At 65.1% G+C, this 26,229-nt stretch overlaps 9 protein-coding genes across 9 annotated transcripts in view; 6 read left to right on the top strand and 3 right to left on the bottom strand.

Moving 5' to 3' along the window:
• Positions 1 to 726: 726 nt before the first annotated feature.
• Positions 727 to 1,807, top strand: EMIHUDRAFT_114699 (zinc finger-containing protein; the record flags this gene model as incomplete). The annotated part of the gene is made up of 2 exons (XM_005779712.1): positions 727 to 748; positions 873 to 1,807. 2 exons carry the CDS (start codon positions 727 to 729, stop codon positions 1,805 to 1,807), a joined length of 957 nt encoding a protein of 318 aa, XP_005779769.1.
• Positions 1,808 to 4,415: 2,608 nt separating this feature from the next.
• On the top strand, positions 4,416 to 4,565 carry EMIHUDRAFT_49511 (hypothetical protein; the record flags this gene model as incomplete). Its single annotated transcript, XM_005779711.1, has 1 exon — positions 4,416 to 4,565. A coding segment is annotated over one exon (150 nt), but the record flags the coding sequence as incomplete, so codon positions are not given.
• Positions 4,566 to 4,893: 328 nt separating this feature from the next.
• EMIHUDRAFT_366662 (hypothetical protein) lies at positions 4,894 to 5,987 on the top strand (the record flags this gene model as incomplete). Its single annotated transcript, XM_005779710.1, has 1 exon — positions 4,894 to 5,987. A coding segment is annotated over one exon (1,054 nt), but the record flags the coding sequence as incomplete, so codon positions are not given.
• Positions 5,988 to 8,016: 2,029 nt separating this feature from the next.
• Positions 8,017 to 12,431, top strand: EMIHUDRAFT_235923 (hypothetical protein; the record flags this gene model as incomplete). The annotated part of the gene is made up of 9 exons (XM_005779709.1): positions 8,017 to 9,041; positions 9,384 to 9,454; positions 9,545 to 9,694; positions 10,189 to 10,310; positions 10,418 to 10,631; positions 10,697 to 10,803; positions 10,880 to 10,983; positions 11,097 to 11,134; positions 11,401 to 12,431. The coding sequence occupies 9 exons, from the start codon at positions 8,017 to 8,019 to the stop codon at positions 12,429 to 12,431; spliced, it is 2,862 nt and encodes a 953-aa protein (XP_005779766.1).
• Positions 12,432 to 12,532: 101 nt separating this feature from the next.
• EMIHUDRAFT_457194 (hypothetical protein) lies at positions 12,533 to 18,465 on the bottom strand. Its single transcript, XM_005779708.1, has 14 exons — positions 18,139 to 18,465; positions 18,013 to 18,074; positions 17,859 to 17,984; positions 17,737 to 17,772; positions 17,542 to 17,629; positions 17,345 to 17,470; positions 16,920 to 17,218; positions 16,330 to 16,803; positions 14,951 to 16,178; positions 13,699 to 14,838; positions 13,433 to 13,609; positions 13,136 to 13,285; positions 12,865 to 13,028; positions 12,533 to 12,756 (listed from the first exon to the last, which is right to left on the bottom strand). The coding sequence occupies exons 1-9, from the start codon at positions 18,440 to 18,442 to the stop codon at positions 14,961 to 14,963; spliced, it is 2,733 nt and encodes a 910-aa protein (XP_005779765.1). The 5' UTR covers positions 18,443 to 18,465; the 3' UTR covers positions 12,533 to 12,756; positions 12,865 to 13,028; positions 13,136 to 13,285; positions 13,433 to 13,609; positions 13,699 to 14,838; positions 14,951 to 14,960.
• Positions 18,466 to 18,824: 359 nt separating this feature from the next.
• Positions 18,825 to 19,160, bottom strand: EMIHUDRAFT_48386 (hypothetical protein; the record flags this gene model as incomplete). The annotated part of the gene is made up of 1 exon (XM_005779707.1): positions 18,825 to 19,160. A coding segment is annotated over one exon (336 nt), but the record flags the coding sequence as incomplete, so codon positions are not given.
• Positions 19,161 to 20,868: 1,708 nt separating this feature from the next.
• On the top strand, positions 20,869 to 22,228 carry EMIHUDRAFT_443219 (hypothetical protein). Its single transcript, XM_005779706.1, has one exon. The coding sequence runs from the start codon at positions 20,894 to 20,896 to the stop codon at positions 22,055 to 22,057; it is 1,164 nt and encodes a 387-aa protein (XP_005779763.1). The 5' UTR covers positions 20,869 to 20,893; the 3' UTR covers positions 22,058 to 22,228.
• Positions 22,229 to 23,572: 1,344 nt separating this feature from the next.
• EMIHUDRAFT_235917 (hypothetical protein) lies at positions 23,573 to 24,836 on the top strand (the record flags this gene model as incomplete). The annotated part of the gene is made up of 5 exons (XM_005779705.1): positions 23,573 to 23,617; positions 23,810 to 24,047; positions 24,195 to 24,361; positions 24,486 to 24,663; positions 24,757 to 24,836. 5 exons carry the CDS (start codon positions 23,573 to 23,575, stop codon positions 24,834 to 24,836), a joined length of 708 nt encoding a protein of 235 aa, XP_005779762.1.
• Positions 24,837 to 25,615: 779 nt separating this feature from the next.
• The window catches only part of EMIHUDRAFT_366657 (hypothetical protein), a 1,525-nt gene continuing 911 nt past the window's right edge, over positions 25,616 to 26,229 (bottom strand). Inside the window, exon 3 of the mRNA XM_005779704.1 lies at positions 25,616 to 26,136. Within this exon, the coding sequence (XP_005779761.1) occupies positions 25,737 to 26,136 (400 nt within the window). The 3' untranslated portion in view covers positions 25,616 to 25,736. The remainder of the gene's footprint in view (positions 26,137 to 26,229) is intronic.

Here is a 26,229-nt window from a genome sequence, read left to right as displayed (position 1 = left end):
CTCTCTCTCTCTCTCTCTCTCTCTCTCTCTCTCTCTCTCTCTCTGAAGGCCCCCGCACGGGGGGTCCCGGGGGGCACCATGATCGTCCGGACGCGGCCCTCCGTACACGGAAACAGGGTACCGGAGGCATTCCCGAACTCAAAACAGGGTACCAAGGGCAGATATGAGCTCAGCTCAGTGAGATCTAGCAGCACATACCCTTGGTACCCAGAATAGTTCAGTCTGAAAAAGTCGGTCCGACCTCGCGGAGCCGTCTGGCTGTCTGCAGAGCCCCCGCGGCGCGCGGGCACGCCTGGTCCTCTCGCAGCGGCGAGGAGGGAGCGAGCGCCGAGAGCAGCGTCAACCCTGTGTGCGAGGGGGAGGGAAGACACGTATGCTCGTAGGTCATACGCCACAACCACGCTCCAGACCGTGCTGCTGATCCGGCAAATTCGAGGACTCGTGCCTCTCCGGCTTCTCCTGTGTGATGCCAGCAGAAAGGACGCTGATTCATGCTCAAATGCGGCACCGCGTATCTTCGAAACAGCTGCCGCTGGCATACGCCGTGGACTAACGAAAACTGCGATCTCAGTGCCCCAGGACGCAAAATTTTCTCTGCGGGGCTATAGCCCCGCACCCCGTTTGGGATGAATTCACACCTCTCAGCTGCTGTTCACACCTGGAAAACTCATCGGATTTGGGCCACTTGCCTGGGGCTGGGCGACCCCGGACCCTTAGCGGACGATCATGGTGCCCCCCGGGACCCCCCGTGCGGGCTGCGGGGGCCTCCCCCCCCCCCCCCCCCCGTCCCCGTCCCCTGCAGATTCCCGCGCCGCCGCCCCCACGCCATCGCTGGCCAACCCCCCCCCCCTCCCCCCCCCTCTCACGACAAGGCCGCCTGACGACGCACCTCAACTTCCTGCGCGCCGACTCGAACCTGCAGCGCCGCTTCCGCGACGCCAGCCCGGAAGAGCTCGCGTCCCTCGGCGACTGCTGCGCCATCTGCCGCGAGAACCTCGACACGGCAAAGGTGCTGCCGTGCGGCCACTACTTTCACTACCGCTGCCTCCGTGCCTGGCTCGAGCAGTCGCATTCGTGCCCCATCTGCCGCGCCTCCCTCGCCACGCCACCGCCGCCGCCTCCTGCCTCGCCTGCACGCGCCCCAGCCCCTCGCGCCGCCGCCGCGGGCTCGGCTGCTGGTGGAGAGGCCAACGCGGGCGCAGGCGGAGGCGGCAGCGTTGGCGGCGGCGTCGCGGAGGTCGAGGCGGCGGCGCGAGTGGGCGATGATGGCGGCGGCGGGTCGTTGGGTGGCAGGGGCGGCGGAGGCGGCGCCGCCGCCCCGGACGGCGGCGAGCCAGAGGCGGAGGAGCAGGAGGAGGAGACGTATCTCCTCTTCTCGTCCGACCTCTGGTCGTGGCCCTCGTGGCTGCCGCGGCTGCATCTCGAGGTGGTGCGCTCCAGAGGAGACTTCGAGCGGACGGCGCGGCCGGCGGCGAGCGGGGGCAACGGAAGGGCGAGAGAGCAGCCGCAACGGCAGCCGCCAACGCCGACGCCGCTGCTGCAGCGCCAGCCGCAGCAGCCGCAGCAGCCGCAGCAGCCGCAGCAGCCGCAGCAGCCGCAGCAGCCGCAGCAGCCGCAGCAGCCGCAGCAGCCGCAGCAGCCGCAGCAGCCGCAGCAGCCGCAGCAGCCGCAGCAACCGCAGCAACCGCAGCAGCCGCTTGAGACATTGCGTGAGATGTTTCCGCACGTCAGCGAGGGGGGGCTGCGCCGCGCGCTCCTCCGCTCCGCCTCGCTCGACGCAGCGGTCGAGCAGCTCCTCGAAGCTTGAGTCAGTGAATTAGGGGAATTTTTGAATAACAGTACGGCTCTTACGTTTGTAGATGATGGGGACAGAGCGCAAAAGTCTCTGAAAGGGCGCACATGCAGCAGCCCTTGTATGTAGAGGGTGCGGGGCGTACCCCAAAATCCACCAGTGCAGGGATTTCGCGCAAAAGCTTGACTCTGAAAAGCTCGCTATGTACCTTTCTGAGCGCTGTGGTCGCCGCAGACTGGCTCCAACTTGACGGCAGCATGGAGACGTGATGCCTTCGTGGTGTTGCCCCAGGAGAAAGGTCACTGCCGCTTGCAATCCCGGAACCGGCACGCGTCGCAGACGGGAGGCTCGGCAGGAGCGTTCCGATGGCGAAAGGAGAAGCACACCAGGCGGGCAACCTCCAGGCCGCGTGCATATGGAGACGGGCCGTAAAGGGAGCCTTCCCGCCCAGGCCGCGCAGATTCGCGTTGTATCTGCGCGCGGTAGCCCGTAACCCGATGCCAATCATCCGGCCCGCTGGGTGCGCTTCTGAGCTCCCTGGCCCTGGATGTGCGGTTGATAACTGCACTCCAAGTGCTCCAAGTAGCTCGTGTGCCGAGCGAGAGTACTCGCCCGAATTCCGGCGTTTTTCACGTTTATTTCTTCAGTGTACTTACGAACATACCCGTAGGTGAACTGCTGACAGGGTTTGCGATGAGGAGCGTCCGAACGTGGTATTCGGGTGATTAGATCACTACCGCCGTAACGCAAGAGCACTGCGACGGATCGGGCTCATGCTAGCATCCACCTCGCGGGCCGACGTTCTGGCCCAGCGAGGCTGCTGCGGAGCACTCGGGGCCGATGTTCTGGCCCAGCGAGGCCGCTGCGGGACACACCGGCGGCTCGGTTCGCTCCTCAACGCAAACTCGGTCGAGCAAGAAGTCAGGTGTGTGTGTGTAGAGGCGGCGCGGCACGGTAAGGGTCGGCGGTAAGGCGGCGCGGCGGCAGCAGACGGCAGGCAGGACATCGGACGGCGGGACATACGTTTCTCGTTCTCGAGGTTCTCGAGGTGGATATCCTTTGGCCGCGTTGGGTAGCGCTCCTATTGCTATTACACTATTAGTACCGTGTGCTCTCGAGAGCCGCATCATGGCTTAAGTCTGCGGACTCACTGCGCAGCGAACTGTACATCCCTCATTTTTCATAGGAAGAAATTTCATTGCGTCGCCGGCGCGCTGAGCGAGCGAGCTCCCCCCTCCTGCCTCCGCCATCTTGCATCAGCGAGAGAGTGTGAGCTCTGTGTCTTGATTTGCAAACAACATACCTAAACCTCATCGCAGATCAGAAGTCCTCCTTCGGGAATGTTCATAAGAGCTAGCTGAAAAACAAAGCGAGCGGACAATACCGTCCGCGTCGTGCGTCCTTCGGGGAGTCCGGGGGGAGCGACTCGCGGAGGAGACGGCGCCGCGCCCACTGACACCTGGCCTGCGCCGTGCCACGGTGTACGCTACTCCTCTTCAAGTGCGGCGCAATGAGCCACCTTCGCCGGGCTGCCAGCGGCGGGGCCCAGATGGTGAGGCCTGCGACCATCCCGGAGATGGCCAAGGCTGCTCGGTTGGAGCTCGTTGGCGTGGTCGGAGCCAAGGACCCGATAGCTCACCTCGGCGGCTGCCTCAACGCCTCAAGGCTGCTGACGCTTGCGAGCATCAATCAGGAAGGTGACGGCAACCTCGACGAGGATGACATTGAAGCGGCACAGGAGCTGATCGGGTCCACGCAGGACGAGCTCATGAACTCTGGTGTGATCGCGGCCTTGGTTCTGTCCGTGGTGTTCACGCCTGCGTACGAGGAGGCCGAAACCTTGACGACGATTCGAGACAGTTTGGAGGGGGCTGGCAGCATTGGTCTCGACGACGTGACGTCCATCATCGCCACTATGCTGAGCGTCGCCATGTCGTCCTTCACGCTTGCGGCTAGCTCGATCCTCTACATGCAGATGACCTGTTGGATGACCACGCCGCGGGCCAAGCTGTGGTACGTCATCAACGCCTCCCGCGTAACCAACGCGATAGACACCTGCAAGGATGGAACCGTCTTCCTAGCATCTCTGGCAATCGCGTGCGAATGCTCGTCAACGGGCAGCGCCATCGACCTTCTGCCAGGGATCCCCGTGATTGCCCTGGTAGCCAGCATATTCTACGTGAAGCTCCACCTGGCGCGGCGCAGCCGTGACTCACTCGCCGCCGAGCTGTCGCTCGCGTTCCAAAAACTCTCGTCGTCGGGCCGTTGGGAGGAGATGCCGGTGGAGGCGCTTGCCGGAAAGTTGCGGGCGCGAGTTCAGAGGGAGGGCTCCGCCGAGTTGACCGCCTCCTCGCCTGCACCCACCACCGATGCAGCCGCCCCCGACAAAACGGAGGAAGCCGTCGAGCGAGCCAGGACTCCTCCCCCCGCCGATCTACCCGCACCCGAGCGCGCTAGTGGTGAGGTCACTGCAGAAGAAGGTGCCAGGGGCAGCGGTTGGCTCACGAAGATGCGCTGGTCGGCGCTGGTCGATCTCGCCTTCTCGGCGAAGGGCATATACGGCAGCGTTTCTGAGCCGGACCCGGCCCCAGAGGTGGCCGACCGGCGCACAATAGCGCCCCCCGAACCGGCGCTGGCGCTGACGAGTGAAGAGCCGGGGTGGGTGCCGAACAACGAGCGCCGCGGGTGCAACATATGCCAGAAGAAGTTTGGGCTGCTCCGACGAAAGCACCACTGCCGGCTGTGCGGCGAGGTGGTTTGCGGGGACTGCTCCGGCTGGCGGGTGAAGGCACGGTCGGGGTTAGCCGGGTCCTCGGAGGCGGTGCGGGCTTGCAAAACCTGTGCGACAGCGCCCGCCTGGTCACTTGCTGCAGCCACATGACACGCACACACCCGCACCGCACCGCACTCCGCACCCCCCCGCGCGCCGCCCCCCCCGCCCCGCCTGGGTTGGAAGGAGAATACTTTGAGCTCAATTCTAAAAACTCTCTCGTACACGTGCATGCACATGCACACACATTCACAGCCTTGTTATGAGACGAAAATACGTCCTATGGCGCTATGCGCTGGGTATATGTGTACCCGTATGTGTGTAGGAATCCTATGTTGCGCTGCTCGCTCGCTCTCACGTTGCTAGCTGGCGTGTGTGGCTGCAGGCAGGTGGCCGGCGGTGTCAGAGCCCTTGAGAGCGGCCTATTGCCACGGCGACGCGCCGTGCTGGCGGCCGTCCCTCTCGTGGCAGGCGCGCCGCGTGCGCTCGCGATCGCGGCGCCACAGGCTTCGGCGGTGACAGTGGCTGCTTCAGCGGTCCCGCCGAGCGCGGCCGCCGAGTTTTGGTCCGGCCTGCTCGCCGGTGCAGTGCAGAAGACCGTTAAGGAGCTCGCGCTGCATCCTCTCGACACGGCCAAGGCTCGGCTGCAGGCGCCGGTCGCCGCCGGATGGACAGGCGGCGCCCGGCGCGCAGTGCTGGGCGAGCTCTTCAAGTCGCCGTACGACGGCCTCGCGCCGGCGCTGATATCGGGCGCGCCGGCGGCGTCGGCTTTCTTCGCCGTCAAGGATGGCGCAAAGCGGGCGGTTGCCGGTCTGCAGCTAGGCAAGGCGGAGACGACCGTCCTCGCTGTGGCGTGCGCCAACGTCGCCTACTGGGGCATCAAGAACCCGTCCGAGGTCCTCAAGGTGCGGCGACAGGCCGGCGTCGCGTCCGACACGGCGGGCGCTGCCGTCGAAATTTGGCGGGCGGAGGGCGTCGCGGGCTTCTACTCCTCCGCGGGGCCGAACTATGCGTACTCCACGCCGGTGGACGTGGTCAAGTTCTTGCTGTACGAGCAGCTCAAGGCGTCCTACGCAGCGCGGCGCGGCCGCTCGGGCCTGTCGCCCGTCGAGGCCGCTGTCGGAGGCGCCGCCGCCGCCGCGACCGCCCAGGCGCTGGCGACGCCCCTCGACGTGGCGCGCGTGCGGATCATGACGTCCGATGCGACGGGCGTCGCCGCCACGCTGCGCCGCGTGGCCGCGGAGGAGGGGGCGGGCGCGCTCTGGGCGGGAGTCGCGCCAAAGGTTGCGAGGGCGCTTGCGTCGGGCGCAATCCAGTTCAGCACCTACGAGGCGACCAAGGATTGGGCGGTGGGCTACCTCGCGCGGACCTTCCCGAGGCTGTGAGCTGTCGTGCCAGTTTCGAAATCGTTGTATCCTGCCATTCACAATGCACATTTTCGTGAGAGGTGAGAGTTCGAGACAGCATCACACTTCACCGCACCGAGCTCCACACAATGCAGGCTACTCTCTCATCACAGGGGGGCATCAGCTCCCATCACACACACTCGACACGCGACACGCACGCGACGACGTCGACGACACCGCTCACGCCGGGCGCCGCGGGGGCCCCCCCGACACCCGGGGGCCACACCCATCACCCTAGAGCTAGAGAAAGGATAGCACACAGACAGAGCACTGACCAACTTTCTCCGCCCCTCCATTCGACAGTCTGCGCGCGCATACCACACATACACACCGCACAATAGATGAGCCTGCGACCTGTCACCGATGCCGCAGGGGCGCAGGGCCAATCTGGCCAGTGCTATGCAAAAGAGTTGCCAACGCCAGGAAGGCCATGCGTCTTCAAGGCGCAATAAGAACGTGCGCCAGGTAATGTGTGAGACGAAGGAGCCCCTCAGCGAAGTGAGGAGAGCTCGGCGATGGGCATTGCCACGTGAAGGCCGCCGACCGAGTTTCTGCCCCGCATGGGACGCCCATGGTGGTCCTGCGCCGGCACGGTGCCGTTGTCCTCGACGACGAAAATGTCGAGCTGCTCGCTCTGCGAGCAGAGACAGACGCCGATGACCCTTCGCGTGCGCAGCGAGACGACGGGCCCACCCGAGTGGCCGGACAGCATGTCGCCCTGGATGTCGATCACGCGGCATCCGAACCGCTCGTCCACTCTTTCGATGCACGCCACCGAGCCGCGCATGGTGTTTTGCACCTGGGAGGCGCTTTGCATCCCATAGCCGAGGATCACGACGTTGTCGCCGACCCGCACGTCGTCGCTAGCCTCCAAGTAGGGTAGCGGCCGGTTCAGGTCGTCGCCCTCGTCGTCGTCTGGCAATGACCCAATCAACTTGAGCAGCGCGAGGTCGAGGTGCGGCTCATGCGCAGAGAGTGCGGTGCGCATGTGCGGTGAGGGCGAGTGCGCAAGGACCCGCGCGCGGAGCGGCCAGCTATCGTGCGTGATCGTGGCGCCAACGCCGACGTCGATAAGCGGCCCAGAGACCGCATCCCAACCGCAGTCGAGAAGGACATGGAAGGCGGTGACGAGGCGGATCCCAAAGGAGGTGAGAAGCGCAAACCCGGAGCCGATCCTGCGCCCGTGTTGGCCAAGCGCCACCACGGCGCGGTTCCACTCGGCAATGAGGAACTCTGGCGCCATTTCGGCGAGACTCAGCACTGGCTTCAGGCGTGAGTCGAGGAGCGCGATATGCTGGTCCAGCCGCTCCAGGCGCTGCTCCAGTTGCCAGCGTTCGTCTGTGTCAGCCCGTCTATACGGGCCGCAGCAGCAGAGGACGCGGAGGGCCTGAGGCGCATCGCGCGGCGGTCAACAGTGGTCAATGCGCTTAGCGGGCCGCGCAGATTACAATACCTGGCCGATGGAATCTACCCTCGATCGCCAGATACGGATGTCTGGCTCGCAGACACGCGCGGCGAGGTCAATGAACTTTTGGCACGACCACGTGCGCGGAAAGGTCATCGGAGCGACCGCTCGCGGGCTTCAGTGCAGCGGATGCCCTCTGCCCGCTGGAAGGCAGTGGGGATGCCCCCTGCCTGACGCCGAGATTAGACCTGAATAGGATGGTAAAATGCAAAGGCATCAACGTTTCCGTTAGAGAAGAAAGAAAGAAAGAAAACAGAAACCCAAGGGAGGGATGGGAGGACGGTACGCCGCCACCACACAGGGATTTTAAGGAGAGGAGTGTGGTGCTAGCCGTCGCCCACCCTCGGGCGTCTACCACTTCCTATCTCTCTCCGCAGTTTCTCAGTTAGAGAAGGCGAGGGAGGCGAGAGAACCTTTAAAAAAGAAAGTGTAGTAAAAAAAGAAAATTTGCATCGCGGTGAGCGTGCTTTGATCGCGCTCGCGTCTCCGCCGCAGAGGGAAGGGGGGCGTGCGCGGTGCCCGGCTACCTCCACGCCTCGCGACTGTCCTTTACAATTTACTCGACCGCACAATTCGCTCACGAATGGCCGCCGCTACGCTCTGGCTCACACGCATGAGCGCCGCCGATAAGATCGGCCAAATGACGCAGTTGGATATCTCCATGGTGCTCGCAGACGGCTGTCCGCTGCGCATCGACGACGCGAAGCTGCGCAGGCAGCTTCGCGTCCACCGGCTGGGGTCGCTGCTCAACTCTCCCTTCTCCGGCACCGATCCGCGATGCGGGTCGTCGGGCTGGAACGCCTCGGAGTGGCGCGCCTCTGTCGAGCACGTCCAGGCGGCCGCCGCCGACGAGGGTCTGCCTCCTCTCATCTACGGCATCGACTCGGTCCACGGCGCGTCGTACTGCCGCGGCGCAACCCTGCTGCCGCAGCAGCTCGGCCTCGCCGCGTCCTTCGACGAGTCGCTCGCCGCCGCCTCCGGCTGGCTCACCGGCAAGGACAGCCGCGCCGCGGCGACGCCGTGGATGTTTGCCCCCATCCTCGGCGTCGCGACGCACCCGCTCTGGCCGCGCGTGTACGAGACGTTTGGCGAGGACCCGCTGCTGGTCGCGAGGATGGGCGCGGCGGTGGTGGAGGGGATGCAGCGGCGCGGCGGCGAGGGCGAGATCCCGGCGCGTGCGGCGGCGTGCATGAAGCACTTTGTGGGCTACTCGGCGCCGCGGAACGGGCACGACCGCGAGGGCGCGTGGCTGTCTCGGCGCGAGCTGGAGCAGACCTACCTGCCGCCCTTCCAGGCCGCGGTGGACGCCGGCGTACAGAGCGCGATGGAGAGCTACCAGGAGGTGAACGGCGAGCCCGTGGTTGGCTCGGCGGCGCTGCTGCAGGGGCTGCTGCGCGAGCGGTTGGGCTTCGAAGGGCTGCTGGTGACGGACTGGCACGAGGTCGGCAACCTGCACGACTTCCACCGCGTGGCGCGCTCGCCGGAGGAGGCGGTGCTTCTCGCCATCGGCGGCTCGAGCTCGCTCGACATGTCGATGGTGCCCACCGACGAGTCCTTCTCTCCTCCTCGCCAGTTGACCCGCTCACACTGCGATGGCAATGACCACAGGTGCCCACCGACGAGTCCTTCTCCGTGCTGATGGAGCGGCTGCACGCGCGCGGAGCAATAGACGAGGCGCGAGCTCGACCCTTAATTCACCCTTCATCAAACCCTTAATTCACCCTTAATTCGCAATCGACGAGGCGCGGCTCGACGTGTCGGCGCTGCGTGTGCTCCGTCTCAAGGAGTGGCTCGGAATGAATGAGTCGATCAACTAATCCACTAGTTAGCGAGTTGCTGCGGGCGCTGTCTCTAGGAGTGGCTCGGCCTGCTCCCGCCGCCCCCCGCCGTCCGCCCCGCCCCGTGGTCGCACAGCGAGGCGACGGTGCGGCTCGTCGAGAGCGTGGGCAGCGCCTCGGACGCCGCACTTGCCCACGAGGCTGCGCGCGCCACCGTCACGCTGCTCAAGAATGCGCCGCCGTGTGCTGGGCCCCCGCAGCAGCAGCCGCTGCCGCCACTCTCGCCAGAGCCGGCGCCGCCACCGTCGAGCCCCGGTGGCTCCAACGGCACAGGCGAGGCCGAAGGCGGCGCGGCGGTCGGTGTGGAGGAGTGCGACGCGTACCTCGGCGAGGGGGGGGGCGGGTGCGGCTGGACGGAGCGGTGGCGGTGCCCGCCTACAGACCCGGGCCAAGGCGACGTCGCTGCCGACGACGGCACCACGGGTTTCGCCTGCTGCTGCGGCGCGCGGATGGCCGCATGAGTTCGCGCGGCGTCAGGGCTGTCCCTGACCCTTCCCTGAACCGTCCTGTAGGCGCGCGGATGGCCGCATGGCGCACCTCGCGCGGCGTCGGCGGCGATGGCACCGACGACGACGAGAGGCTGCCGCTCCCCCCCTCCGCCCCGCTCAGTAATGATCCTCCTCCCTCATCGTATTCATCATCATCATCACCGCCGGCAGCATCGTCATCATGGTCGTTGTTGTCATTGTTGTACAGGCCGCCGCTGCTCCTCCCCCTCCGCCCCTCGGGCGAGGGAGGCTCCGTCGGCCGCGTCCTCGTGACGGGCGAGAGATAGCCGAGATATAGGCGAGATACAGGCGAGATATAGGCGAGATATAGGCGAGATATAGCCGCGTCCTCGTGACGGGCCCTGCTGCCGCCTCTCGCTGGGCACCCTCTCCGCGCCAGCCTCTCTTCACGCCTGCGGCTGTGAACAGGCCCCGCTGCCGACTCGCTGGGCCGCCTCTCTGGCGGCTGGACGGCGCACTGGCAAGGAACGCTCGCCGACGACGAGATCCGGGGCAGCCGGCCGGGCGCGGCCACGCCGACGCTGCTCGAGGTCAAATCTCCCATATCTCCTCATACCTCCCCTCCTTGGCCTCTCCCCACTGCCAACTCCCTCCTCGCCGCCTCTTCCCCACCGCTGCCTCCCCCCCGTCCTCCCAGGCTCTGCGCGCTGTCGACGGCTGGGAGGTGGACCACCTCCCCGGCTGCTCGCTCCCCGGCACCGCCTTTGCCGTTCGGTCGTCGTGCGCGCAGACCAACTCGTCGGCCGAGCTAATCGCTGCTGCGGCGGCCGCCGACGTCGTGGTCGCTTGCTTGGGCGAGGACCCGCACACAGAGAAGCCAGGCGACCTAGACGACCTCTCGCTCGACGCCGGTCAGCTCGACCTCGTGCGCGCCCTGAATCAACCCTTAATTTACCCTTAATTCGCCCTTCATTAGGTCAGATCGACCTCGTGCGCGTCCTCGCCTCCGCCGGCAAACCCATCGCGCTCGTGTTGGTCACCGGCCGGCCGCGCCTCTTGCACGGCGTCGAGGCGCTGCCGCAGGTCAAGAGAGAGCGGAGAGCGAGAGGTGTGTGGGATGAGATCTTTGATCGAGAGAGGCGTCGAGGCGCTGCCGCAGGTCAACGCGGTCCTCCAGTCCTTCCTGCCGGGCCCGCACGGCGGCGCCGCGCTCGCCGACGCGCTGGTTGGCCGCTTCGAGCCGTCAGGCCGGCTTCCAATCTCGTGGCCAACCGCCGCCTCCTCTCTCCTCTACCCGCATTGGCACCCCACCCCACGCAGCGGTGGCCGGCGCGCTGTGAACGGCGTCTCGTCACGCGGCCCCGCCGTGGGCGCAGGCACGCCGTCACGCAGCAGTGCGACGGCTCGCGCACTTGTGGCGTCGCGTGGCCCTTTGGGCACGGCCTCTCTCGCCCTAGAAGCGGAAGATCTCCCCATATCTCCCCATATCTCGCGCCCTAGAAGCGGAACACGCATTCCCGTCTTCCAGCGAGAGGACACGGACTCCGCCGTATTCGGCCGTCTTCCGCTGCATTCACTGTGTCCGCAGCCCCCTCGTATCCACGCGGTCCTCTGAAGACGCTGCACAGGACCCGGCTCCCTCTCTTCCCGCCCCCTGAGGTTGGTGTGTTCGGCTCGTAGGCCTCTCCTACTCGCGGCTGCAGTACGGCCCCCTCCTCCTCTCCTCGGGCGCCCTCCCGCGAACCGGCGCGGTCAACGCGTCGGTGGCTGTCTCGAACCCTTCCTCACTCGCGCTCAACCACACGGTGCTTCTCTTTGCCGCCGCCGACTTCCGGCGGGTCGTGCCGGAGGCGCAGCAGCTCAAGGCTTTCCGCCGCGTGCTGCTGCCGGCAGGCTCGAGCGTCGAGGTCTCCTTCACGCTGCGCGCGGACGACTTTCGGTACTGGGGCCTCGAGGAGCGGTGGGTGGTCGAGAGCGGAGACGTCTCGCTTTGGTGCGACCCGCTGCTACGACCAAAGGGGCCTCTGGCCGCCCTCGGCGCGGTGACCCGGCGGCGCGCGTCCGAGGGCGGCGGGATGGCGGCGGCGCGTGCTCGACTATACGTCGAGGGCGACTGCCGCGGGGCGGGCTGCGGGGCGGAGGGGTGGTGGGAGCGCGACGCGTCGGGCGAGAGGTATGAGATCGGCAAGTACATCGCTCACGTGCCCGGCCCTTCCCCCGCGGGCGTGATCGCGACCACGTTCCTCGCGGGCTGGCTGGTGGGTCTGATTTGCGCCGGCGGCGTGTGGGCATGCGCGCGTCGAGGCCAGGCGAGCGGACGCGGCCTCGGCGAGGTGGGTAAGGGCGGTGGCGGCAGCTCCAGCTCCTTGGTGAACACCTCCTGGTCGACGACGCTCACGCAGCGAGGCGGGGAGTTTGGGAGCCAGGCTTGCATGCTGGGGGCGGGCTTCAAGCAGAGCCACAGCATCGGCAGCTCGATGGGCAGCGCGATGGACGCGGCGTTCCGCCGGACGTGTTCGAGCGGCATCGCACTAGGCGCGTTGGCGCAGTCGGGCAGCGGCGCCTCGCTGTCAAGCGTTGCCGAATACGGGCGCCCAGCCTCTATTTCGGGTCTCCGCACCGAGTCCAATCTCAACAATCGCGGCGACGATCATGAGGCCGAGTTGCATTGTCCGCCCGAACTCCGAATAGACGAAGACAAGTGTTTGTGAGACTCTCTCAAGGGGGCTTCCCATCCTCCGTGCGGGGGCCCGTACACATCTTTATGTACGGGGTGTGGACCCTGTCCGGCGCCCGCGAGGAGGCCTTTCCCGCCCTCCCACTGCCTTTTTTTGAAAATATCCCAGCTACGCGGTACGGTGATCGGTACATCAGTATGCACACACGGCTCTCCTCTCTCAATTGTCATCCTCCCGCTGCATCGCGTCGCGCTCTCGCATGCGTTTGACCAGATTGGCGAGCACAACCTCAGCGTACTTTGTGAGGATATTGCGCATGTGGATCGCCTCGCGCGTGAGGAAGCGCAGCTTCTCTCGCCTGCAGGCGGAAGGGGCGGCGTGTGAGCGGATGGCGCATGATGGGGGCCGGGGGGTGGGATCGAGATGGCGAGCGGGCAGGGCAAACTGCAAGGGGGCGCTCGCTCGCCGTTTGTTGTGGTCGTGCTTGGTGGCATAGATGATGTTGATGATAAGCATGTCGTTCATCGACTGCCACGAGACGAGCGTGTCGAAGTTGAAGGTCGAGATCAGCACCGGCGACGGCCCAAGCCGGTAGACGTGCAGCCCCCCAGCGTTGATCACGACCAGCACCTGTGGGTGTTGGTGTGTGGGGCGGCGCCGTGTGAGAGGAGACGCCGCGCAGCGCTCCCAACACCCCCACTCCCCGTCTCTCCCCGCCGCCACCGACCGCGTCGCACCTTGAGGATCTTGTCGACGGACCACATCTCGGCGATGTACTGCGCCGAGAAGCAGAGCGGCGCCAGTCGCACCCGCTCAATGCACATGCGCGTGGCGGCAACGGCATTGAGCTCGGTCTCCATCCGAAAGGACTGGACGATGCGCCGCACCTACAGGTGTGCACTCCCCGCCTAAGGCGCGGCACCGCCTCCCTCTAGCACCGACCCCAACTCCCCCCCCCCCCCCCCCCCGACCCCAAGGCTCCGCGGCTCTTCGTGCGAGCAACATCTCGGCGTTCGCGGCTAGGGACTGCACGCCTCGGACATGCTCTCCGTCTCGATGAGCTCGGCGCGGGTGAGCTCGTTGAAGGCGCGCACGACCTTCCGATCCCACTCCTCCACCATCGAGTCCTGCAGCCCGCGCCGCTTGTTGGCGAGCGCGCGGAACATGTGCGACGGCAGGTAGTTGTGCAGCTGGTCCGTCAGCTGCCCCTCCTACAGAGCGCGCGCGCGCGAGGCCAGCCGCGTGAGCGCAATGTGGTGCGAGGGCGGGGCGGGTCGCTCCGACGCCACGCCTCTAGCACGAGGTCGTCGTCCTGCTCCTCCTCCGTCATGCCCTCCTTGAGGTCCTTGAAGATGGCGAGCGCGGCGAGGTCGAAGATCTCGCTATTGTCGGGCGAGGTGAAGCGCCCCTCGCGCAAGTCCGACATCGCCTGGCAAAACTCGAGCTGCTGCTCCTTCTTGGTGCGCGCTTGCGGCAGCAGCGAGGTGACCTTGCGCATCACCAGCCGGAAGGAGCTGGCCGGCACCTGCGAGATGATGCCGAAGCGTATGCGCGCCGCCCGCTCCCAGTTGACGAGCGTCTGGTCGAGCAGCAGCTCGTCGCCCGGCAGCTTGCGCTCGGTCATGTTGCCCGCGATACCGGGGTGGTCCCAGAGCTCGAGCAGCCCCCACTCGGTCTCGTTGTTGAGCCCGTGCTTCTTACACATGAAGCGGGCCACGTCGCGGCCGTGCGTGTTCTCGGTCAGCGGGATGCTCGTGAAGGAGCCGTCCATCATGTACACGCGAAGCACCTCCGGGTTGAAGAAGGGCGACTTTTGGTAGAGGAGCGCCAGCGTCTGCTGCAGCGTCGCGATCCACTCGTCGCACAGCTCGCGCTCTGGCGACGCCATGTAGAGGGCGTGCTTGCCCGAGATGAGCGAGAACTGCTTCCCCTTGACCACCTTGAACAGCTGGCCCTGCACCCGCAGCCCCGCCGACTCGCCGGTGTCGTCCTCGGCAACCTCCATCTCCTCCTCCACCTCCTTGAGGGCGAACCAGCGCAGGTCGACCGCACCCTTCTCCTCGGCCTTGGCCTTGGACTCGTAGTACCGCAGCTTGCCGTCGTTGTAGAGCACGAAGAAGCGGCGCTCCCACTTGCCAAAGGTGCCCTCCTTCTTCTTGCGCAGGTACCCTTCCTTGATCACCGCCGCCACCTTTTGGTCGACCGGCTTCTCGTCCTGGTCACCGTCGAGGCTCACCTGCATCTTGTACCCGTCGACGGCGCGCGCCTCGCCCGCCGAAGCCTGCAGCTTCTCCGCCCACGCCTCGCTCGCCTCGGGGGCGAGCGAATCCCGCTGAAACACGACGACGTCGCCGCCGCCCCAGCGCGAGGCCTTAAACCGCCGCCTTTTCTGCAAAAAGAGGCCGGCGCCGTCGGCGCGCCGCACCTCGATCGCTGCCGACTTGAGGCTGACGGCGCATGAGGCCATGTTGAGCGAGTGCACCACCTGCCGGGCGGAGCGGTGAGGAGGGGGCGAGCGGGCGGCCGCGCGGGCGGGCCGCGGGGCGCGAGACCTGCAGCGCCTCATGGTCGACGTACAGCGAGAGGGTCCCCTGCTTCAGCGAGACGTACCTGCCGAGCGGGCCGAAGGGCGAGGTGAGGAGCTATGGGGCTGCGCGCTTGCGGCGCGCGCGCTGTGCCGCACCGCTTCTCGTACTTGCCCATCTGGCCCACCTTGCACACGAGCCACCCCTCGTACGCAACCTCAAAGCGAGGCATCTCGACGAACTCGTCCTCGTCGGCGTCGTCGCCGACGGTGCGCGTCGGCTGGATCCGCAGCGGCCGGCGCTTGCCCGAGAGGCCGATGCGGCCTCGGCCGTGCTTGGCGGGGTAGAGGATCTTGAGCAGCGCCTCCCGCTTCTTGTCGGGCGTCAGCGCCGGGTCGTCGCTCTCCCGCATGTCGAGCAGCTTCTGGTGCGCCAGGTAGGTCCGGGTCCACCGCTCGAGCAGCTTGGCCGCGGCGCGGACCTCGCAGTACGCGCGCCGGATCTCCCACGACTTGCAGAAGCCCTGTAGCCGCAGGATGCACCGCTTGGCGCGCTTGTAATGCAGGAGCGGCTTCAGCATCCGCATGTAGGACTGCAGGATGATGACGTACTCGGCGACGCGCTCCGTCCGGATGGCGTCGAGCTGCTCCATGATCTCGAAGTTGAGGAGGAAGAGGAGCGTCTTGCCCACGCGGTACTTGTTCTCGTCGACGCCCAGCTGCTTGAGCAGCAGCTCGGTCCGCTTCGTCACCGTCCCCGCGCGCAGCGCCGAGGGGTCGTCTGCGCAAATCTTGTAGTACTGGTAAAAGTGCTTGAGCGGGCGGCGGACGTTGAGGCCCGCCTTGCGGATCTGCGTCACCTCGAGCGTGCCCGAGTAGGCGAGCTGCTTGAACATAAAGTCGTTGTCCCAGTCGCCCGCCTGCAGCGTCTGGTTCGGCTTGAGGCAGCGGATGTAGTGGTGCTCCGTCGCGCGTAGCTTCTCCATCAGCGTCGCCAGCTGCTCCGAGAAGGTCTTGGCGACGGTCTTCTTCTTCATCCCGCCGCCGCCGCGCTTGCCCGGCTTGGCCTTGCTCTCGGCCGCCTCGAGCTTCTTCTGCGTGTCGGCCCGCGCGAGCTCGCTCAGCCGCTCGAACTGCGAGTGCACCTCGAGCAGCATCAGCACGTCCGGCGAGAGCTCGTCCTTGTTCTTCTCGACCCACCCCTCGATGGTGTACACCACCTCGCCGGCGTAGTGCGAGAGCACAAAGGTGCGGTCCTGCGGGCGGCGGGGTTCGGGGGTGGGCTCGAGCGCGGCCGCGGCCGCGGGCGGCGGCACGGAGCGGCGGGTCGCGCGCCGATGACTTTTTCGGCTTGGTGTAGGCCTTGTACTTTGGCTGCGCGAAGGTGGCGTGCATGTTGTCGAGCACGGTCGAGTCCTTGCCGGAGCCGGTGGCGCAGCCCTCGTCGAGGAGGCCGAGGACGCAGATCGGCCGCTTGGCGATGAGGTCGATGATGTGCTGGTTGTCCTCGTACGAGACGAAGTTCCACTCGACCTCCTCCTTGACGTACACCTCCTGCTCGAGCTTGAAGACGTGCTCGATGAAGAGGTTGTGCAGCGACTCGTTGGTAAAGTTGATGCACAGCTGGGGGAACGAGTTGGTCTTGAAGTTCTCGAACCCAAAGATGTCGAGCAGCCCGACGCAGTGCGCCGCGTTGTAGACGCTGATGTAGTCGTTGATGACCGAGACGACGCAGTCGAAGACCAGGCAGTAAATGTGCGCGCACAGCGAGTTGCGCGCCGCTGTCGCGGCGCGCGGCTCGAGCGGCACCTTGTAGGTGGAGAGCTTGCCGCCGCCCATGGTGCGGTACGAGATGGCGTCCATCAGCTGCTGCGGAGTCACCTGGGGGAGGAGCGAAGGGGTGGGGCTTACAGGGATTGGGGGCGGAGAGGGATGCGCCGGCGGGCGGGTGTAGAGGCGGGGCGAGCCGCCTGCAGCAGCGCGGCGCAAGCCTCGACTTGCTTGGGGTCCTTGGCCTCGGAGCCCTCCTTGCCGGGCTTGAAGTCGAGGTTGCCCAGCTGCAGCACGAAGACGAGCATCTTGTACAGCTCGAGCCGTGCCTCCTCGGTGAAGCCAACCTTGAGCAGCGCCTCGTGCATGTCCTCGAACTCAGCCGCGTCGTTCCAAGTCGTCACCTCCGCGACGGTGCCCTTCTGGTTGCAGATCTTGTAGTCCTGCCACTTTGTCAGCCCGAGCGACTCGCGCACCGCCGCGGGCGCCTTGGCGAGCATGTAGAAGACGTGGTAGTTTCGCTCGCCTGGCAGGCGCGTCGAGAGAGGCGTGAGCGAGGGCGGCCTCCGGAGGAGATAGTGCCGGAGAATGGGGGCTGCGCTCGCCCTCGAGGTGGACGGTGATACGCGGCTTCTCGAGCAGGTAGGCCGACGTGAAGGCGCCTGCAGAGGCGGTGCGGGCCATGAGCTCAGGTCGAGGCCGTGGCCGGGCTGCGGCATGGGGCTTCGGGCGCCAATGATGACGCCATTCGCCGAAAACTGCACGTCAAAGTGCTTGCCTGACCGCACGGAGGGGAGGCGTGAGGCGCAGCCTGGCGGCTGAGGCCGCGATCGAGCCGGCGCCACGCACCGAAGCGGGACGAGTTGTTGTTGCGCACCGTCTTGGCGTTGCCGAGCGCCTCCATGATGGGGTTGGTCTGCATCAGCCGCGACGCAACCTGTGGCGTTCGTGCAAAGCTCGGCCGCGCGTCCGCTCCCGCTGCGGGTGACGCCGCCCCTGTCCTACGGCGGGGCCTCGGTCTAGACAACTAGCCGCGCGGCGCGCCTCGTCCGAGACTCGCTGGCCCTTCTTGGCAGACACCTGCCGCCGGAGCGCCAGGCAGGTTGGTAGTGCGGCTTGGGCGGCGGGCCCGTGAGACGAGGTGGCTGTCTGAGGCGCGCGCGCACCTCGCCGATGTACGAGAGGGCAATCTTCATCGCCTCGGTCTTGCCGGCGCCCGACTCGCCCGAGATGAGAATCGACTGTGACTTTTCGTTCCGCACCATCTCGTTGTAGGCGTGGTCCACCAGCGCCTGCAGCCACGCGGCGGGGCTGGGTCACGGGCCGGTTCCGAGGCAGCCATGCGCGCCCCATCGCGCAGCGGCGCTGCTGGATGCCGAGCCCTCGACGGGTGTGTGCGCCAGATTTGCAGCGGGTTCCGCCGCTCTGACCCCGTCTATGGCGCACGTGCATAGATGTGCGGAGGCAGCGCCGTGCGAGAGCCGCCCTTGTACTTGTTGCGGATGGCCTTGCCGGTGTTGCCGACGTTCTTGAAGGGGTTGACGGAGACGACGATGTCACCCACATAGGTGTACACCACCTCGTACTTGTACCGCCGAGCCAGGTTCTCGAGCAGAGAGTCCTTGGTGAGTGTCGGAAGCGCAATCATGTCGTTGTAGCCGTAGCCATGGTTGCGCTTGAGGAAAGTGTCGGCGTTGCCTTCTCCATTCCGGCCGAGGGAGCACGGCTCCCAGTCCGGCGGCGCCGACATGGAGAGCGCCTTGCAGCCAAAGGCGAGCAGGACGGACGATAAAAACAAAAAAAGCTACCTTTCATAACGCGATTCGGCTCTACTATTACAGCGAAAGCCCCCAATCACGACTCACAGTGATTTGGGCATCGGCAGCTTTGGCCCTGGCCCCAGCCGATGCTGGGGCCCTGTCCCGTCAGCCGAGTAGAGCCCGCGTCATGTGTCGGGGAGGCCTTGCGGAGAGACCACAGCGAGTTTCTCTTCTTCAAGTACCATGCCGCAACGGAGCTACGGAGGAGAAGTTGCCTGGGATTGGGGACAACCTGGGGCTTGCAGCTGCTGTGTGCGTGTGGTGCGGGCTTTCGCCGCGGCGCTCTCTGGTTGGACAATCTGTGCACACTCATAGCACCGCGGTGACCTGTATCTCCACGAGCATGGCTGGCTTGGCCAGCGCAGCCTCGACCGTCGCCCGCGTGGGCTTATCATCATCTCCGACCCACTCGTTCCACGCTGCATTCATGCCAGCAAAGTCGCGACCTATGTCCTTGAGCCAGACCTGCGCCTGCACCACCCGAGATTTGTCGGTGCCGGCGCGGCTCAGCCGCTCGTCGATCACGCGCAGTACCCTGCGCGTCTGCTGCTCCACGCTGTCGCTCTCTCTGATGGGATCGCCGTCTGCCTGCGCCGTCACGCCGGAGAGGTACACCACGTCGCCGGCTACCACAGCGTGCGCAAACGGGAGCTTGGCGCTGACGCCGATGCGTGTGAGCGGCTGCGATCGCTTGAGCCGCGCAAGCAGCAAGGCGGCGAGCACCCAGCCAGCAGTGGCGAGGGCGTCTTGCCACATATATTTTTTGTTGCTTGCGGCTGTTGACCGAAAAGAATTCGTAGCTGGCGACACTGGGCACGGGACTGGCGCGCACTGGCACTAACACAGCGAAAGAATTTCATAAGGAAACCCTCTCGCACGACACTAGGCACGGGACTGGCGCGCACTGGCACTAACACAGGTACACCACGCACCACGGGAGCCGCCTAAGCGACTCCTGCGAGGACGGCGAGGCACTTAGCTCCGTGCACTCGACCGCCCTCGCCGCAGGCAAGCTCATTCACAATCTGCTCTGCGATGGCCGTAACCCGTGTGAAGAACGACTGAGATACGCTGCTTCTGCAGCCCCAGCCAGCTCTTGTGGTCCAAGTCGCCTCATCGAGGTACTGGGCCCGCGTCAGCTTGTTCTGCAGCACGTCCGCCGCCTTCCAGGGGATCTCGCCGACCCCCTTCCCGAACCCGCCGAACGACTCGAACAGCAGCAGCTGCACGTCGACGTCCTTGTCCTCCCTGGCGTAGCGATACTCGCCGCCATAGGACGGTATGCGGCGGTCGCCGCCCACCACCCTCTCCCCCCAATATGCCAGCGACCCGTCCCCTGCCCCCTCTCGCCCTTGCTCTTCCTCTCCCCCTCCATGCCCTCGCCCCCGTACCCCTCACACTCCTCTGTCCCCCCCTCTCCCTCCCGCCCTCCCTCTCCCTCCTCGCAGCAGGGCCCATGCCCCACGACCATGTTCCGGTAGAACGCCTTGCCGAAAGCGACAACAGCACCCTTCCGACCATGCTCCCCGCTGCTGCTGAGGGGGCAGACGACCTTGACATCGCCAGAATAGCGCCTGCCGCCCCTGCCAATGTTGCACGCGTCCACACGTCGGGTTGTTTGTTGTAACTATGACCGAGGTTGGCTGTATCCGATACAACTGTAGGTTGGTGATGTACCTAGGTACCGGGTTCCCCGGCTCCTACCCGGATAGGTAGGGGGTCTGTTGACACTGACTCGCGCCAAAACGCCCTACCTACCTACCTATCCCCAGAAGCGAAAAAAGATGAAAAGGCGAAAATAGGGGGTCCCTACCTATTGCAGGGCCCTTTTGGGCCAAACAAGACCAACCTTGAGCACTTGAGCACTGGATAGGGTCGATTCCGCATGGTACGGGACCCCAGACCAACCTACCTACCTATCTGGGTGGGAGGGAGGGGCCAGCCAGTGGCAACAAACACACACCCTACCTATCCACGGACGGACGGACGGAGCTAAGACCTAGTGCCTCGCCGTCCTCGCGGGAGTCGCTTAGGCGGCTCCCGTGGTGTACCTGTGTTAGTGCCAGTGCGCGCCAGTCCCGTGCCCAGTGTCCTGCGAAACGGTAAAATTCTTCTCGCCGTCCCTTATAAAATGAACTCGGGGGCACGGGACGCGGCACAATCGGTAAAATTCTCCGTACATACATTGGAGATCGATGGCACCAGCGAACAGGCCACAGCCCACATGCGGACGAGTCGGTCTATTTGCCGTCTGGTGCTCACCAACGGCTCCGGCAGTAGAAGAAAGCGGAGCGGAGACACGCGTCCTCCTTGAGCGAGTCGGAATTCCTCGCTTCGCTCAAGGAGGACGCACGACCGAGCATCGAGCGCATCTAGACTCAATGGCTATGTTGAACTCACTCCCCACGAAGGAGCGCCTCGGCAGCATCTACGAGAGCATGCCCACCAAGGAGCAGCTCATCGCCGCCTACACCGACGGCGAACTCCGCGCCGACCTCGTCCAGAGCACGCTCTCGGCAGCGGGCGCCGACGCCTTCCTCTCCGAGTCTCAGCGCTCGGCGCTCACTGGCCTGGTCTCTTACGGTGAGACGGCTGACCTGATCAAGGAGGCTGCGCTCTACTACCCAACCCTATCCGAGAAGTACCACGACTATGCGCCGCTCGTCGCAGACGCCAAGGAGGCCGTGGCCGCGCGGGTGGTGCTTGCCCGCAGCGCCGAGGGGCGCTCGGAGCTGATCGCTGAGGGAAAGGACCTCGCGACCGAGAAGCTCATCGCACCCGTCAAGGAGATGGCGGCGGAGAAGATCTTCGCGCCCGCCAAGGCCCGCGCCGCGCCGTTCCTGACCAAGGTGGCCGACAAGAAGGCGTCACTCGTCGAGAAGAAGGAGGCGATTCTCGCCGACAAGCGGCTGTGCCGCGCTCTTGAGGCGCTCCAGGAGGCGCGCGAGCATCCGACCGAGACAGCGGCTGCGCTCAAGGCGACCGCCATCTCCCTGCTTCAGTACGACAAGGTGGCCGAGTACCGCGAGTACATCCAGTCCGACGCGTTTGCCGAGGACACGCGCCAGCTCGTCACCGAGAGCCTGCCCGCGCTTGCCAAGGACGCGGCCGAGCAGGGCCTTGAGAAGGTGCGCGTCAAGGCCACGGCACTCTCCTCCGACCTCCAGTCCTCGGTCGAGCTCCTCATCTCCTCGCTCTCGCAACCCTCGGGTTTCGAGACGCCCTCGGCGCCCGACCTCTCCACGACCATCGAGCGCGCGCTCTCGCTGGCCGTGCAGGCGCGCTCCCTCCTCTCCGACGTCACCCTCGGCGCGGCACGCCTCTCCAAGAACACCGCGTCGTCGCGGGCGGCTCTCGAAAAGCTCGCCGCCCTCATCGCTCCTCCGGCCAACCCCGAAGCTGTGACCGCCATGACCGAGACGGCCGAGGCGACCCTCGCAACCACCAACGAGACGGACACCAACGAGACGGACACCAACGAGACGGACACCGACTCGCTGGTCACCGTCGACGCGGGGGCGGGCCACACCGATGTCATCTCGTGACGCTAGACCAGAGTGGGTGGCAGTGGCCGGAGCGCGAAATCCGAAAAGGCCTCCCACCGGCACGCCAAGTAACACGGGCTGTGATTTTGTGATTGTGTCTGAATACCGAAAAAAGTGCAAAGATCTCTCTTCGAGCACAGGGAGGATCGTCGGGAGTCTGTCCGACAGTTTGGTCAACCTGCACATCCGACGCGCAGGGGGGGGCCAGGCCCAGGGCGAGACGAGAGCGGAGAGGGAAGGTGGAGCAGGACGGTTGCGGAGATCACGGATCAGCAGGGCCAGGGGAGGATGTGTACGAAGAGATTAAGAGCAGCAGGGACCCGAGGGACCATGTGGAAGACGGCTAGTGCTAGTCCCCCATCGGGAGGATGACCCCGGCTACTGGGCTGGGTTTTTAGGCATTGTGGGGTTGGCACTCCCATCGACCCTCATGACCTCCTGCGGTCTCTGAGATGGACACCAGTGGGTGTGGGGCCACAGCCAGGATACACTCGAAGGCTGGGTAAGCAGTAGAGGTCGATACTCGACGCGTCCCACATGGTCTGTGTCGCTGTCGGCACGCTGTCGACGGGACGTCGAGCGACACCGGTGGCAGTGCCACCCAGGAGTGGTCGGGCGGTCTCCCGTCATGAAAGAGCCACCATGTGATCCGTATGATGGTTCCTGACAACCGCCTCCGTCAACTTTCGTCACAGTTCCCGCTCTGAGAGGAGCTGCGGGTCAGTTCGACAGCTGGAGCTGTGTCGCCGGCGTGCGGCGGCCTGCCTCCGGAGGTGCCTGTGAGGTGGACATTTCTTGGTCACCGTGAGAGAACGCGTTCGAATTTTTACTCCGGAACTTCAACTGAGCACGCGCACCGGCCAGGGCTACAATAGTGCCAGTGAGGCGGAGGCGCGAGTCGGAAGGCCGCGACCGTCAAGTGTGCCCGCTCATTTTCCTACAATCGCTGTGAACCCAGCCACGCGTAATCGCCGACCACAGGCCGACCACTACCGTCCACCCGCACCCCCACAAATAAGTCGCGTTACTTTGACAAAGAACCCTGCACAAAGATCGCACGGGCGGGGACCTGTGTTGCTGTTCCTTTTTACCCATCTCACAGTAGAGGGTTTTATTTATTTACACCCGAGAGGCATCCGCGTGGGACCGTGCCAGTGCGCGCGCGCGCCGATTCTCTCGGGGGGGTGCGCGGGTGCCCAGTGTGTCGTATCCCTGGTCTGGCCGAAACTTTTCGCGGTATCCGCGGCGGGATATGCATATGGTGGGATATGGCGGGATATGGCGGCATGGCGGGATACCGGGAGATACCGGGAGATACCGGGAGATACCGGGAGATACGAGATACGGGGAGATACTTGGAGATGCGAGGAGATAGAGGGAGACATCGCAATTGATGCGATTCCGATCGGCGAATGATTTCGGCCGGTCGTAGTCGATCGAGCGCGTCGGAGAGGTGTTCGGGTCCCGCATTGGCATCATTGGCTTTGTTTAACCCCATAACTATTACACAGTCGCATGCAGACCCAAAAGGTCCCTGTGCGGCGCAAGCTGCTCGAGCATGTGAGTGGCATTCGCTGTGTACTTACGTTTTGGATCACCTGCGGCCATCTCACGCAGTGGCCGCGGCCGTCTCGCGACCCATTTGGGGCCAAACTCCCCTGATCGCCGCGAGTCCTGCGCCTCCCGTAAACGTGACCAGGCCCTGAGCTCTGCATATAGGTTCTACTTGGCCGTGGATATGTCCCGGTTCAGGGGTTTATCATCCTTTCGGGGTTCATCACAATGTATGCGTATCGCGAGAAGCGGTACACTGACCGCGCGAGCATCCTGCGCTTCTACTGCCTGCGATTTGGGGCAATCGTGGCCTCGTATTACCTCTTTTACGTGCTGAATGCCCTCTACTACAGCGTCACGAGGTGGGAGCGCCATGACGAGTTTCTCGCTGGAGGTGCCATCACGTCGCTTTTCTTGGTGCAAGCCTTCGCACCAGGTTCTGACTGGTTCCCCAACGGGCCGGGGTGGACCTTATCGTGTATGTCGTTCTCCTGGTGGCTGTTCCCTCTTACACACTCACTACTGCGACACACACGCTCCGCTGCCGACGGCATCACACTCCGCATGCTCGGTGCACTTGCAGCTTCACTCTGCCTCATGCATGGGCCGATTGTGTCGATGGCGATGATTGATCTTGGCAAGCAGACTGGATGTCTCATCGTTGGGGACGTAGACAAATGCAACGCGGGGGACGACCAGCGGTGGTGGAACTGGTATATTCTTTACAGATTTCCCCTGGCGTTGAGATATGTGCTAAGCACCTTCCCCACATGGCGAGAAGCACACGCATCTGTGTTGCAAATAGGCGCGCGCTCCAGATTTCTTCTTTGGCATGGTGGTGGCTGAGATGTTATGTGCTTGCCGATGCGGAGAGGCCTGGCAGCATGAGACCCGCTGGGGTCGTATCGGGCGCTACTTTTGGGGGGCCGTAGCTGATATCACCGCCGCTGCGTTCTTCGTGCTCAACTTCTTTTGGTTTGGCAGAGACGGGTGGAAGCCAACTGGGTATGGCAGGGTGGTCGCTTACGAGCCGTTGTGGCTCACCCTAATGGGTCCGCTCTATGGAACCTTCCTATTTGCCTCTTCGTGTGGAACAGGTGGAGTCTTTGCAAAACTTTGTCGGCACCCCGTATTGACCAACTTAGGGGACCTTGGTTTCCAAGTGTATATGTGTCATTACTTGGTCATGAATTTGCTAATTGACTTTCACGCGCCGTGGGCCTAGACAGCACTGGCGAGGCGAGGCGGCTGGCGCCGGTCCCGGAGGCGGCTGCAGGAAGAGCAGCGAGGCAGAAGTCACTGTCCAAGGCGTACTGAGCAGGCTGCCATCGAGCAGCGCGCCATGCGGGCCTGCCGCCGGCGACGAGATTGGAGAGCCGACAGGCATCGAAGAGGTAGGTACTGAGGAGGGCCATCGCGCCCGAGGCGGTCCGCGCCGGCCCTGCAGGCCGTCTCAGAGAGCCTGGCGAGGCTGTACAGAATGCCAAGAGCATACTGGGCAGGCTGCCGTCGAGCGACGAGCCATGCTGGCTCGTCGCAGGCGATGAGGTGGAGGAGCCGATCGGAGCGTCGCAGAGGCTGCCGACCACTGCCGTTCGCCCTCGGGCCCAGGGGTGGAGGGCAAGCTTCCTGGCGTTTCTGGCGAGCGTCCAGACGTCGCAGAGCATCCGGCAGGCGCGCAGCGACCCAAATTTTTGCTCACCGCACGGCCGTGCGAGCCGTCGGTCGGTGGTGATGGTCGGCGTCGGCGCGCGCCGACCGACGCGGCGGCGGTGGGCGTCATGTGGCGGGCGTGGGAAAGAGCATTGTCCGAATTGCGGCGGACGTCCCTCTCGGGCTTAGTACTTAGTTCAGCGCTCGCCTGCGAGCAGGTCTAAATCATGGGCAACCCTCTACCCCTACTACCCAACCATTCCTCCAATGGTTCCTTGACGCGTTGACCTTGCGTCGTTTTGTGTCACTTGTCTAGTTCCTCTAAAACACGTGTTTTCTAGTTCTAGTCTTCTCGTCTCACAAATAAAAGCAGCGCCTCTTCTATCCATGCTACGCCTCAGTCAGAGACGCGACGGCAGCGACTCGGTACGTGGGTAGGGGCTGGGCGGGACGCGGTCACCATGGGCTAGGCCTACCCGGCGCGGGGCTGGGGTCGCTCTGTCACGCGCCCTTCTCGCGCCTCGACAGCGGGGTCGGCCCACGCCGGAAGCCGCGCCGCGTCCGGCTTGGACAGGTTGGCGGGCGTGGCGGCGGCAGCTGCGGAGGCCTTGACCCCCGACTCGTACTCCTTGTACGTGCCCATCAGCTTGTCCCAAAACATGACGTACTGCGCAAAGTTGGTGTTTGGCTTGCGGTGGTGCGTCTCGTGCGCGCGCACGGAGTACTCGATGCCACAGAAGCGCAGCTGCACGTCGTACCCGGTGTGGTTGAAGCAGGCGCCGAGGGCCTTGACTCCGAAGTGGGCGAGCACGGCCGCGACGTGCAGCCCCGCCGTGTGCGCAACCTGCGAGGGGCGGGCCGCGGTGAAGAGGCTGATCGGCCGGCGGCAGCGGCGGGTCGGTGGGTTGGAGGAGAAGGGGGGTAGGGGTGGTGTGTGAGTGTGAGTGTGAGTGTGTGTGTGTGTG

This window comes from Emiliania huxleyi, assembly GCF_000372725.1.
Source record: "Emiliania huxleyi CCMP1516 unplaced genomic scaffold EMIHUscaffold_228, whole genome shotgun sequence".
Classification (NCBI taxonomy): Eukaryota; Haptophyta; order Isochrysidales; family Noelaerhabdaceae; genus Emiliania; species Emiliania huxleyi.
Note: the sequence above shows the minus strand (reverse complement) of the source record. Positions and strands in the feature narration are given on the sequence as shown.

What these genes read in the sequence shown, in the direction of transcription:
- EMIHUDRAFT_457194 (XM_005779708.1), bottom strand. Translation starts at nt 18,442, where the DNA reads ATGTCGGCGCCGCCGGACTGGGAGCCGTGCTCCCTCGGCCGGAATGGA. An exon ending in CCCTCTCGTACATCGGCGAG is followed by an intron (nt 17,773 to 17,858) that starts GTGCGCGCGCGC and finishes CTCCGGCGGCAG; the next exon opens with GTGTCTGCCAAGAAGGGCCA. An exon ending in GCCTCTGCAGGCGCCTTCAC is followed by an intron (nt 17,219 to 17,344) that starts GTCGGCCTACCT and finishes CGCGCCTGCCAG; the next exon opens with GCGAGCGAAACTACCACGTC.
- EMIHUDRAFT_443219 (XM_005779706.1), top strand. Translation starts at nt 20,894, where the DNA reads ATGGCTATGTTGAACTCACTCCCCACGAAGGAGCGCCTCGGCAGCATC.